The sequence below is a fragment of the Ambystoma mexicanum genome, chromosome 3q (assembly GCF_040938575.1).
Source record: "Ambystoma mexicanum isolate Mex_15411 chromosome 3q, UKY_AmexF1_1, whole genome shotgun sequence".
Lineage (NCBI taxonomy): Eukaryota > Metazoa > Chordata > Amphibia > Caudata > Ambystomatidae > Ambystoma > Ambystoma mexicanum.
In genome coordinates, this window is record NC_090926.1 from 1,302,695,848 (window position 1) to 1,302,711,097 (window position 15,250).

The window sequence follows — 15,250 nt, forward strand, 5'->3', positions numbered from 1 at the left end:
CACACCCCTCACTGTATCTCCCACACACCCCTAACTGTATCTCCCACACACCCCTCACTGTATCTCCCATACCCATCTCACTGTATCTACCACACACCCCTCACTGTATCTCCCACACCCCTCAATGTATCTCCCACACACCCCTCACTGTATCTCCCACACACCCCTCACTGTACCTCCCACACACCCCCTCCTGTATCTCCCACATGCCCCTCACTGTATCTCCCAGACACCCCTCACTGTATCTCCCACACACCCCTCATTGTATCTCCCACACCCCTCACTGTATCTCCCACACACCCCTAGCTGTATATCCCACACACCCCTCACTGTATCTCCCACATGCCCCTCACTGTTTCTCCCACACACCCCTACTGTATCTCCCATACACACCTCACTGTATCTCCCACACACCCCTCACTCTATCTCCCACACCAGCCTTCTCTGTATCTCCCACACACCCCTAACTGTATCTCCCACACACCCCTCACTGTACCTCCCACACACCCCCTACTGTATCTCCCACACGCCCTCAATGTATCTCCCACACACCCCTCACTGTATCTCCCACACGCCCCTCTCTGTTTCTCCCACACACCCCTACTGTATCTCCCATACACACCTCACTGTATCTCCCACACCAGCCCTCACTGTATCGCCCACACCCCTCTCACTGTATCTCCCACACGCCCCTCACTGTATCTCCCACATGCCCCTCACTGTTTCTCCCACACACCCCTTACTGTATCTCCCACACACACCTCACTGTATCTCCCACACACCCCTCACTGTATCTCCCACACCCCTCAATGTATCTCCCACACACCCCTAACTGTATCTCCCACACACCCCTCACTGTACCTCCCACACACCCCCTACTGTATCTCCCACACGCCCCTCACTGTATCTCCCACACACCCCTCACTGTATCTCCCACACACCCCTCATTGTATCTCCCACACCCCTCACTGTATCTCCCGCGCACCCCTAACTGTATCTCCCACACACCCCTCACTGTATCTCCCCCACACCCCTCACTGTTTCTCCCACACACCCCTACTGTATCTCCCATACGCACCTCACTGTATCTCCCACACCAGCCCTCACTGTATCGCCCCCACACCCCTCACTGTATCTCCCACACACCTCTCACTGTATCTCCCACACGCCCCTCACTGTATCTCCTACATGCCCCTCACTGTATCTCCCACATACCCCTCACTGTATCTCCCACACACATCCCTCACTGTATCTCCCACACTGTCCTCACTGTTTCTCCCACACACCCCTACTGTATCTCCCATACACACCTCACTGTATCTCCCACACCAGCCCTCATTGTATCTCCCACACACACCTCACTGTATCTCCCACACGCCCCTCACTGTATCTCCCACACACACCCCTCACTGTATCTCCCACACACCCCTCACTGTTTCTCCCACACACCCCTCACTGTATCTCCCATACACAGCTCACTGTATCTCCTACACCAGCCCTCACTGTATCTCCCACACACCCTTCACTGGTTCTCCCACACACCCCTCACTGTATCTCCCACACAGCCCCTCACTGTATCTCCCACACCAGCCCTCAATATCTCTCCCACACACCCCTCACTGTATCTCCCACACTCCCCTCACTGTATCTCCCACACACGCCCCTCACTGTTTCTCCCACACCAGCCCTCACTGTATTTCCCACACACCCCTCACTGTATCTCCCACACGCCCCTCACTGTATCTTCCACACGCCCCTCACTGTATCTCCCGCACACACCCCTCACTGTATCTCCCACACACCCCTCACTGTTTCTCCCACACACCCCTCACTGTATCTCCCATACGCAGCTCACTGTATCTCCCACACCAGCCCTCACTGTATCTCCCACACACCCCTCACTGGTTCTCCCACACACCCCTCACTGTATCTCCCACACACCCCTCACTGTATCTCCCACACCCCTCACTGTATCTCCCACACGCCTCTCACTGTATCGCCCACACACACCCCTCACTGTATCTTCCACATGCCCCTCACTGTTTCTCTCACACACCCCTCACTGTATCTCCCATACACACCTCACTGTATCTCCCACACCAACCCTCACTGTATCTCCCACACACCCCTCACTGTATCTCCCACACCCCTCAATGTATCTCCCACACACCCCTAACTGTATCTCCCACACACCCCTCACTGTACCTCCCACACACCCCTTACTGTATCTCCCACACGCCCCTCACTGTATCTCCCACACACCCCTCACTGTGTCTCCCACACCCCTCACTGTACCTCCCACACACCCCTAACTGTATCTCCCACACACACCTCACTGTATCTCCCACACACCCCTCACTGTTTCTCCCACACACCCCTACTGTATCTCCCATACACACCTCACTGTATCTCCCACACCAGCCCTCACTGTATTGCCCACACACCTCTCACTGTATCTCCCACACGCCCCTCACTGTATCTCCCACACACCCCTCACTGTTTCTCCCACACACCCCTCACTGTATCTCCCATACACATCTCACTGCTTCTCACACACACCCCTCACTGTATCCCCCATACCCATCTCACTGTATCTCCCACACACCCCTCACTGTATCTCCCACACCCCTCAATGTATCTCCCACACACCCCTAACTGTATCTCCCACACACCCCTCACTGTACCTCCCACACACCCCCTACTGTATCTCCCCCACGCCCCTCACTGTATCTCCCACACACCCTTCACTGTGTCTCCCACACCCCTCACTGTATCTCCCACACACCCCTAACTGTATCTCCCACACACCCTTCACTGTATCTCCCACACACCCCTCACTGTTTCTCCCACACACCCCTACTGTATCTCCCATACACACCTCACTGTATCTCCCACACCAGCCCTCACTGTATTGCCCACACACCTCTCACCGTATCTCCCACACGCCCCTCACTGTATCTCCCACACACCCCTCACTGTATCTCCCATACACATCTCACTGTATCTCCCACACGGTCCTCACTTTTTCTCCCACACACCCCTACTGTATCTCCCATACGCACCTCACTGTATCTCCCACACCAGCCCTCACTGTATCTCCCACACACCCCTCACTGTATCTCCCACACACCCCTCACTGTATCTTCCACACACCCCTCACTGTATCTCCCACACACACCCCTCACTGTATCTCCCACACACCCCTCACTGTTTCTCCCACACACCCCTCACTGTATCTCCCATACGCAGCTCACTGTATCTCCTACACCAGCCCTCACTGTATCTCCCACACAGCCCCACACTGTATCTCCCACACCCCTCACTGTTTCTCCCACACGCCCCTCACTGTATCGCCCACACACACCCCTCACTATATCTCCCACATGCCCCTCACTGTTTCTCCCACACACCCCTCACTGTATCTCCCATACACACCTCACTGTATCTCCCACACCAGCCCTCACTGTATCTCCCACACACCCCGCACTGTATCTCCCACACACCCCTCACTGTACCTCCCACACACCCCCTACTGTATCTCCCACACACCCCTCACTATATCTCCCACACCCCCCACACTATATCTCCCACACACCCCTCACTGTATCTCCCACACACCCCTGACTATATCTCCCACACACCCCCTACTGTATCTCCCACACGCCCCTCAATGTATCTCCCACACACCCCTCACTGTATCTCCCACACGCCCCTCACTGTTTCTCCCACACACCCCTACTATATCTCCCATACACACCTCACTGTATCTCCCACACCAGCCCTCGCTGTATCGGCCACACACCTCTCACTGTATCTCCCACCCACCCCTCACTGTATCTCCCACACGCCCCTCACTGTTTCTCCCACACACCCCTCACTGTATCTCACATACACACCTCACTGTATCTCCCACACACCCCTCACTGTATCTCCCACACCCCTCAATGTATCTCCCACACACCCCTAACTGTATCTCCCACACACCCCTCACTGTAGCTCCCACACACCCCCTACTGTATCTCCCACACGCCCCTCACTGTATCTCCCACACACCCCTCACTGTATCTCCCACACACCCCTGACTATATCTCCCACACACCCCCTACTGTATCTCCCACACGCCCCTCAATGTATCTCCCACACACCCCTCACTGTATCTCCCACACGCCCCTCACTGTTTCTCCCACACACCCCTACTATATCTCCCATACACACCTCACTGTATCTCCCACACCAGCCCTCGCTGTATCGGCCACACACCTCTCACTGTATCTCCCACCCACCCCCTACTGTATCTCCCACACGCCCCTCACTGTATCTCCCACACACCCCTCACTGTGTCTCCCACACCCCTCACTGTATCTCCCACACACCCCTAACTGTATCTCCCACACACCCCTCACTGTATCTCCCACACACCCCTCACTGTTTCTCCCACACACCCCTACTGTATCTCCCATACACACCTCACTGTATGTCCCACACCAGCCCTCACTGTATTGCCCACACACCTCTCACTGTATCTCCCACACGCCCCTCACTGTATCTCCCACACGCCCCTCACTGTTTCTCCCACACACCCCTCACTGTATCTCCCATACACATCTCACTGTTTCTCCCACACACCCCTCACTGTATCTCCCATACCCATCTCACTGTATCTACCACACACCCCTCACTGTATCTCCCACACCCCTCAATGTATCTCCCACACACCCCTCACTGTATCTCCCACACACCCCTCACTGTACCTCCCACACACCCCCTCCTGTATCTCCCACATGCCCCTCACTGTATCTCCCAGACACCCCTCACTGTATCTCCCACACACCCCTCATTGTATCTCCCACACCCCTCACTGTATCTCCCACACACCCCTAGCTGTATATCCCACACACCCCTCACTGTATCTCCCACATGCCCCTCACTGTTTCTCCCACACACCCCTACTGTATCTCCCATACACACCTCACTGTATCTCCCACACACCCCTCACTCTATCTCCCACACCAGCCTTCTCTGTATCTCCCACACACCCCTAACTGTATCTCCCACACACCCCTCACTGTACCTCCCACACACCCCCTACTGTATCTCCCACACGCCCTCAATGTATCTCCCACACACCCCTCACTGTATCTCCCACACGCCCCTCTCTGTTTCTCCCACACACCCCTACTGTATCTCCCATACACACCTCACTGTATCTCCCACACCAGCCCTCACTGTATCGCCCACACCCCTCTCACTGTATCTCCCACACGCCCCTCACTGTATCTCCCACATGCCCCTCACTGTTTCTCCCACACACCCCTTACTGTATCTCCCACACACACCTCACTGTATCTCCCACACACCCCTCACTGTATCTCCCACACCCCTCAATGTATCTCCCACACACCCCTAACTGTATCTCCCACACACCCCTCACTGTACCTCCCACACACCCCCTACTGTATCTCCCACACGCCCCTCACTGTATCTCCCACACACCCCTCACTGTATCTCCCACACACCCCTCATTGTATCTCCCACACCCCTCACTGTATCTCCCGCGCACCCCTAACTGTATCTCCCACACACCCCTCACTGTATCTCCCCCACACCCCTCACTGTTTCTCCCACACACCCCTACTGTATCTCCCATACGCACCTCACTGTATCTCCCACACCAGCCCTCACTGTATCGCCCCCACACCCCTCACTGTATCTCCCACACACCTCTCACTGTATCTCCCACACGCCCCTCACTGTATCTCCTACATGCCCCTCACTGTATCTCCCACATACCCCTCACTGTATCTCCCACACACATCCCTCACTGTATCTCCCACACTGTCCTCACTGTTTCTCCCACACACCCCTACTGTATCTCCCATACACACCTCACTGTATCTCCCACACCAGCCCTCATTGTATCTCCCACACACACCTCACTGTATCTCCCACACGCCCCTCACTGTATCTCCCACACACACCCCTCACTGTATCTCCCACACACCCCTCACTGTTTCTCCCACACACCCCTCACTGTATCTCCCATACACAGCTCACTGTATCTCCTACACCAGCCCTCACTGTATCTCCCACACACCCTTCACTGGTTCTCCCACACACCCCTCACTGTATCTCCCACACAGCCCCTCACTGTATCTCCCACACCAGCCCTCAATATCTCTCCCACACACCCCTCACTGTATCTCCCACACTCCCCTCACTGTATCTCCCACACACGCCCCTCACTGTTTCTCCCACACCAGCCCTCACTGTATTTCCCACACACCCCTCACTGTATCTCCCACACGCCCCTCACTGTATCTTCCACACGCCCCTCACTGTATCTCCCGCACACACCCCTCACTGTATCTCCCACACACCCCTCACTGTTTCTCCCACACACCCCTCACTGTATCTCCCATACGCAGCTCACTGTATCTCCCACACCAGCCCTCACTGTATCTCCCACACACCCCTCACTGGTTCTCCCACACACCCCTCACTGTATCTCCCACACACCCCTCACTGTATCTCCCACACCCCTCACTGTATCTCCCACACGCCTCTCACTGTATCGCCCACACACACCCCTCACTGTATCTTCCACATGCCCCTCACTGTTTCTCTCACACACCCCTCACTGTATCTCCCATACACACCTCACTGTATCTCCCACACCAACCCTCACTGTATCTCCCACACACCCCTCACTGTATCTCCCACACCCCTCAATGTATCTCCCACACACCCCTAACTGTATCTCCCACACACCCCTCACTGTACCTCCCACACACCCCTTACTGTATCTCCCACACGCCCCTCACTGTATCTCCCACACACCCCTCACTGTGTCTCCCACACCCCTCACTGTACCTCCCACACACCCCTAACTGTATCTCCCACACACACCTCACTGTATCTCCCACACACCCCTCACTGTTTCTCCCACACACCCCTACTGTATCTCCCATACACACCTCACTGTATCTCCCACACCAGCCCTCACTGTATTGCCCACACACCTCTCACTGTATCTCCCACACGCCCCTCACTGTATCTCCCACACACCCCTCACTGTTTCTCCCACACACCCCTCACTGTATCTCCCATACACATCTCACTGCTTCTCACACACACCCCTCACTGTATCCCCCATACCCATCTCACTGTATCTCCCACACACCCCTCACTGTATCTCCCACACCCCTCAATGTATCTCCCACACACCCCTAACTGTATCTCCCACACACCCCTCACTGTACCTCCCACACACCCCCTACTGTATCTCCCCCACGCCCCTCACTGTATCTCCCACACACCCTTCACTGTGTCTCCCACACCCCTCACTGTATCTCCCACACACCCCTAACTGTATCTCCCACACACCCTTCACTGTATCTCCCACACACCCCTCACTGTTTCTCCCACACACCCCTACTGTATCTCCCATACACACCTCACTGTATCTCCCACACCAGCCCTCACTGTATTGCCCACACACCTCTCACCGTATCTCCCACACGCCCCTCACTGTATCTCCCACACACCCCTCACTGTATCTCCCATACACATCTCACTGTATCTCCCACACGGTCCTCACTTTTTCTCCCACACACCCCTACTGTATCTCCCATACGCACCTCACTGTATCTCCCACACCAGCCCTCACTGTATCTCCCACACACCCCTCACTGTATCTCCCACACACCCCTCACTGTATCTTCCACACACCCCTCACTGTATCTCCCACACACACCCCTCACTGTATCTCCCACACACCCCTCACTGTTTCTCCCACACACCCCTCACTGTATCTCCCATACGCAGCTCACTGTATCTCCTACACCAGCCCTCACTGTATCTCCCACACAGCCCCACACTGTATCTCCCACACCCCTCACTGTTTCTCCCACACGCCCCTCACTGTATCGCCCACACACACCCCTCACTATATCTCCCACATGCCCCTCACTGTTTCTCCCACACACCCCTCACTGTATCTCCCATACACACCTCACTGTATCTCCCACACCAGCCCTCACTGTATCTCCCACACACCCCGCACTGTATCTCCCACACACCCCTCACTGTACCTCCCACACACCCCCTACTGTATCTCCCACACACCCCTCACTATATCTCCCACACCCCCCACACTATATCTCCCACACACCCCTCACTGTATCTCCCACACACCCCTGACTATATCTCCCACACACCCCCTACTGTATCTCCCACACGCCCCTCAATGTATCTCCCACACACCCCTCACTGTATCTCCCACACGCCCCTCACTGTTTCTCCCACACACCCCTACTATATCTCCCATACACACCTCACTGTATCTCCCACACCAGCCCTCGCTGTATCGGCCACACACCTCTCACTGTATCTCCCACCCACCCCTCACTGTATCTCCCACACGCCCCTCACTGTTTCTCCCACACACCCCTCACTGTATCTCACATACACACCTCACTGTATCTCCCACACACCCCTCACTGTATCTCCCACACCCCTCAATGTATCTCCCACACACCCCTAACTGTATCTCCCACACACCCCTCACTGTAGCTCCCACACACCCCCTACTGTATCTCCCACACGCCCCTCACTGTATCTCCCACACACCCCTCACTGTATCTCCCACACACCCCTGACTATATCTCCCACACACCCCCTACTGTATCTCCCACACGCCCCTCAATGTATCTCCCACACACCCCTCACTGTATCTCCCACACGCCCCTCACTGTTTCTCCCACACACCCCTACTATATCTCCCATACACACCTCACTGTATCTCCCACACCAGCCCTCGCTGTATCGGCCACACACCTCTCACTGTATCTCCCACCCACCCCCTACTGTATCTCCCACACGCCCCTCACTGTATCTCCCACACACCCCTCACTGTGTCTCCCACACCCCTCACTGTATCTCCCACACACCCCTAACTGTATCTCCCACACACCCCTCACTGTATCTCCCACACACCCCTCACTGTTTCTCCCACACACCCCTACTGTATCTCCCATACACACCTCACTGTATGTCCCACACCAGCCCTCACTGTATTGCCCACACACCTCTCACTGTATCTCCCACACGCCCCTCACTGTATCTCCCACACGCCCCTCACTGTTTCTCCCACACACCCCTCACTGTATCTCCCATACACATCTCACTGTTTCTCCCACACACCCCTCACTGTATCTCCCATACCCATCTCACTGTATCTACCACACACCCCTCACTGTATCTCCCACACCCCTCAATGTATCTCCCACACACCCCTCACTGTATCTCCCACACACCCCTCACTGTACCTCCCACACACCCCCTCCTGTATCTCCCACATGCCCCTCACTGTATCTCCCAGACACCCCTCACTGTATCTCCCACACACCCCTCATTGTATCTCCCACACCCCTCACTGTATCTCCCACACACCCCTAGCTGTATATCCCACACACCCCTCACTGTATCTCCCACATGCCCCTCACTGTTTCTCCCACACACCCCTACTGTATCTCCCATACACACCTCACTGTATCTCCCACACACCCCTCACTCTATCTCCCACACCAGCCTTCTCTGTATCTCCCACACACCCCTAACTGTATCTCCCACACACCCCTCACTGTACCTCCCACACACCCCCTACTGTATCTCCCACACGCCCTCAATGTATCTCCCACACACCCCTCACTGTATCTCCCACACGCCCCTCTCTGTTTCTCCCACACACCCCTACTGTATCTCCCATACACACCTCACTGTATCTCCCACACCAGCCCTCACTGTATCGCCCACACCCCTCTCACTGTATCTCCCACACGCCCCTCACTGTATCTCCCACATGCCCCTCACTGTTTCTCCCACACACCCCTTACTGTATCTCCCACACACACCTCACTGTATCTCCCACACACCCCTCACTGTATCTCCCACACCCCTCAATGTATCTCCCACACACCCCTAACTGTATCTCCCACACACCCCTCACTGTACCTCCCACACACCCCCTACTGTATCTCCCACACGCCCCTCACTGTATCTCCCACACACCCCTCACTGTATCTCCCACACACCCCTCATTGTATCTCCCACACCCCTCACTGTATCTCCCGCGCACCCCTAACTGTATCTCCCACACACCCCTCACTGTATCTCCCCCACACCCCTCACTGTTTCTCCCACACACCCCTACTGTATCTCCCATACGCACCTCACTGTATCTCCCACACCAGCCCTCACTGTATCGCCCCCACACCCCTCACTGTATCTCCCACACACCTCTCACTGTATCTCCCACACGCCCCTCACTGTATCTCCTACATGCCCCTCACTGTATCTCCCACATACCCCTCACTGTATCTCCCACACACATCCCTCACTGTATCTCCCACACTGTCCTCACTGTTTCTCCCACACACCCCTACTGTATCTCCCATACACACCTCACTGTATCTCCCACACCAGCCCTCATTGTATCTCCCACACACACCGCACTGTATCTCCCACACGCCCCTCACTGTATCTCCCACACACACCCCTCACTGTATCTCCCACACACCCCTCACTGTTTCTCCCACACACCCCTCACTGTATCTCCCATACACAGCTCACTGTATCTCCTACACCAGCCCTCACTGTATCTCCCACACACCCTTCACTGGTTCTCCCACACACCCCTCACTGTATCTCCCACACAGCCCCTCACTGTATCTCCCACACCAGCCCTCAATATCTCTCCCACACACCCCTCACTGTATCTCCCACACTCCCCTCACTGTATCTCCCACACACGCCCCTCACTGTTTCTCCCACACCAGCCCTCACTGTATTTCCCACACACCCCTCACTGTATCTCCCACACGCCCCTCACTGTATCTTCCACACGCCCCTCACTGTATCTCCCGCACACACCCCTCACTGTATCTCCCACACACCCCTCACTGTTTCTCCCACACACCCCTCACTGTATCTCCCATACGCAGCTCACTGTATCTCCCACACCAGCCCTCACTGTATCTCCCACACACCCCTCACTGGTTCTCCCACACACCCCTCACTGTATCTCCCACACACCCCTCACTGTATCTCCCACACCCCTCACTGTATCTCCCACACGCCTCTCACTGTATCGCCCACACACACCCCTCACTGTATCTTCCACATGCCCCTCACTGTTTCTCTCACACACCCCTCACTGTATCTCCCATACACACCTCACTGTATCTCCCACACCAACCCTCACTGTATCTCCCACACACCCCTCACTGTATCTCCCACACCCCTCAATGTATCTCCCACACACCCCTAACTGTATCTCCCACACACCCCTCACTGTACCTCCCACACACCCCTTACTGTATCTCCCACACGCCCCTCACTGTATCTCCCACACACCCCTCACTGTGTCTCCCACACCCCTCACTGTATCTCCCACACACCCCTAACTGTATCTCCCACACACACCTCACTGTATCTCCCACACACCCCTCACTGTTTCTCCCACACACCCCTACTGTATCTCCCATACACACCTCACTGTATCTCCCACACCAGCCCTCACTGTATTGCCCACACACCTCTCACTGTATCTCCCACACGCCCCTCACTGTATCTCCCACACACCCCTCACTGTTTCTCCCACACACCCCTCACTGTATCTCCCATACACATCTCACTGCTTCTCACACACACCCCTCACTGTATCCCCCATACCCATCTCACTGTATCTCCCACACACCCCTCACTGTATCTCCCACACCCCTCAATGTATCTCCCACACACCCCTAACTGTATCTCCCACACACCCCTCACTGTACCTCCCACACACCCCCTACTGTATCTCCCCCACGCCCCTCACTGTATCTCCCACACACCCTTCACTGTGTCTCCCACACCCCTCACTGTATCTCCCACACACCCCTAACTGTATCTCCCACACACCCTTCACTGTATCTCCCACACACCCCTCACTGTTTCTCCCACACACCCCTACTGTATCTCCCATACACACCTCACTGTATCTCCCACACCAGCCCTCACTGTATTGCCCACACACCTCTCACCGTATCTCCCACACGCCCCTCACTGTATCTCCCACACACCCCTCACTGTATCTCCCATACACATCTCACTGTATCTCCCACACGGTCCTCACTTTTTCTCCCACACACCCCTACTGTATCTCCCATACGCACCTCACTGTATCTCCCACACCAGCCCTCACTGTATCTCCCACACACCCCTCACTGTATCTCCCACACACCCCTCACTGTATCTTCCACACACCCCTCACTGTATCTCCCACACACACCCCTCACTGTATCTCCCACACACCCCTCACTGTTTCTCCCACACACCCCTCACTGTATCTCCCATACGCAGCTCACTGTATCTCCTACACCAGCCCTCACTGTATCTCCCACACAGCCCCACACTGTATCTCCCACACCCCTCACTGTTTCTCCCACACGCCCCTCACTGTATCGCCCACACACACCCCTCACTATATCTCCCACATGCCCCTCACTGTTTCTCCCACACACCCCTCACTGTATCTCCCATACACACCTCACTGTATCTCCCACACCAGCCCTCACTGTATCTCCCACACACCCCGCACTGTATCTCCCACACACCCCTCACTGTACCTCCCACACACCCCCTACTGTATCTCCCACACACCCCTCACTATATCTCCCACACCCCCCACACTATATCTCCCACACACCCCTCACTGTATCTCCCACACACCCCTGACTATATCTCCCACACACCCCCTACTGTATCTCCCACACGCCCCTCAATGTATCTCCCACACACCCCTCACTGTATCTCCCACACGCCCCTCACTGTTTCTCCCACACACCCCTACTATATCTCCCATACACACCTCACTGTATCTCCCACACCAGCCCTCGCTGTATCGGCCACACACCTCTCACTGTATCTCCCACCCACCCCTCACTGTATCTCCCACACGCCCCTCACTGTTTCTCCCACACACCCCTCACTGTATCTCACATACACACCTCACTGTATCTCCCACACACCCCTCACTGTATCTCCCACACCCCTCAATGTATCTCCCACACACCCCTAACTGTATCTCCCACACACCCCTCACTGTAGCTCCCACACACCCCCTACTGTATCTCCCACACGCCCCTCACTGTATCTCCCACACACCCCTCACTCTATCTCCCACACACCCCTCATTGTATCTCCCACACCCCTCACTGTATTTCCCACACACCCCTAACTATATCTCCCACACACCTGTCACTGTATCTCCCACACGCCCCTCACTGTTTCTCCCACACACCCCTACTGTATCTCCCATACGCACCTCACTGTATCTCCCACACCAGCCCTCACTGTATCTCCCACACACCCCTCACTGTATCTCCCACACGGTCCTCACTGTATCTCCCACACGGTCCTCACTGTTTCTCCCACACACCCCTACTGTATCTCCCATACGCACCTCACTGTATCTCCCACACCAGCCCTCACTGTATCTCCCACACACCCCTCACTGTATCTCCCACACGGCCCTCACTGTATCTTCCACACACCCCTCACTGTATCTCCCACACACACCCCTCACTGTATCTCCCACACACCCCTCACTGTTTCTCCCACACACCCCTCACTTTATCTCCCATACGCAGCTCACTGTATCTCCTACACCAGCCCTCACTGTATCTCCCACACACCTTCACTGGTTCTCCCACACACCCCTCACTGTATCTCCCACACAGCCCCTCACTGTATCTCCCACACCCCTCACTGTATCTCCCACACGCCCCTCACTGTATCGCCTACACACACCCCTCACTTTTTCTCCCACATGCCCCTCACTGTTTCTCCCACACACCCCTCACTGTATCTCCCATACACACCTCACTGTATCTCCCACACCAGCCCTCACTGTATCTCCCACACACCCCGCACTGTATCTCCCACACCCCTCAATGTATCTTCCACACACCCCTAACTGTATCTCCCACACACCCCTCACTGTACCTCCCACACACACCCTACTGTATCTCCCACACGCCCCTCACGATATCTCCCACACCCCCTACACTGAATCTCCCACACACCCCTCACTGTATCTCCCACGCCCCTCACTGTATCTCCCACACAGCCCTAACTGTATCTCCCACACACCCCTCACTGTACCTCCCACACACCCCCTACTGTATCTCCCACACGCCCCTCAATGTATCTCCCACACACCCCTCACTGTATCTCTCACACGCCCCTCACTGTTTCTCCCACACACCCCTCACTGTATCTCCCATGCGCACCTCACTGTATCTCCCACACACCCCTCACTGTATCTCCCACACACCCCTCACTGTATTTCCCACACCCCTTAATGTATCTCCCACACACCCCTACCTGTATCTCCCACACACCCCTCACTGTATCTCCCACACACCCCTCACTGTATCTCCCATATGCACCTCACTGTATCTCCCACACCAGCCCTCACTATTCCCACACACCCCTCACTGTATCTCCCACACACCCCTCATTGTATCTCCCACACACCCCTCACTGTATCTCCCACACTCCTCACTGTATCTCCACATGCCCCTCACTATATCTCCCACACACACCCCTCACTGTATCTCCCACACGCCCCTCACTGTTTCTCCCACACACCCCTCACTGTATCTCCCATACGCACCTCACTGTATCTCCCACACCAGCCCTCACTGTATGTCCCACACACCCCTCACTGTATCTCCCACATGCCCCTCACTGTATCTCCCACACGCCCCTCACTGTATCTCCCATACGGCTCTTAGTTTGTCTGCATTAAATGAAATGATTGATGGTGACTTTGCAGGTTCGCTCTGGTTGATTTTTCTCTATGTGTTCTTACCGTTTGCTCGTCAGGTCTCACTAAAATGGAGGTTTGTGAGGATTACTACGGCGTCCCTCCTCCACCCTTAGGTTTTGGGTTACCTCTTAAGATGCACCAGGGTGATATCCTTGAACTGACCTCAGCCGACGCAGAGCAGCTGTGGTGGGAGGTAAGTACTATATGCATGCTCCACTTCCATTAACATGAGCAGTTGGGGCAGGAGGTAAGGGGTCTTGGAAATAGCTGTACACCCAAAAACACGGACAGCTGTGGTGGAAGGTAAGGTGTCATGGTACTATCTGATCAGCACCTCCAGCAATATGAGCAGCTGGGGCAGGAGGTAAAGGGGTCATG

General features: G+C 55.4%; 1 protein-coding gene across 1 annotated transcript in view; it reads left to right on the plus strand.

Moving 5' to 3' along the window:
* The window catches only part of VAV1 (vav guanine nucleotide exchange factor 1), a 1,439,562-nt gene that overhangs the window by 977,978 nt on the left and 446,334 nt on the right, over nt 1–15,250 (plus strand). Inside the window, exon 20 of the mRNA XM_069604429.1 lies at nt 14,929–15,065. Coding sequence (XP_069460530.1) covers nt 14,929–15,065 — 137 coding nt within the window. The remainder of the gene's footprint in view (nt 1–14,928; nt 15,066–15,250) is intronic.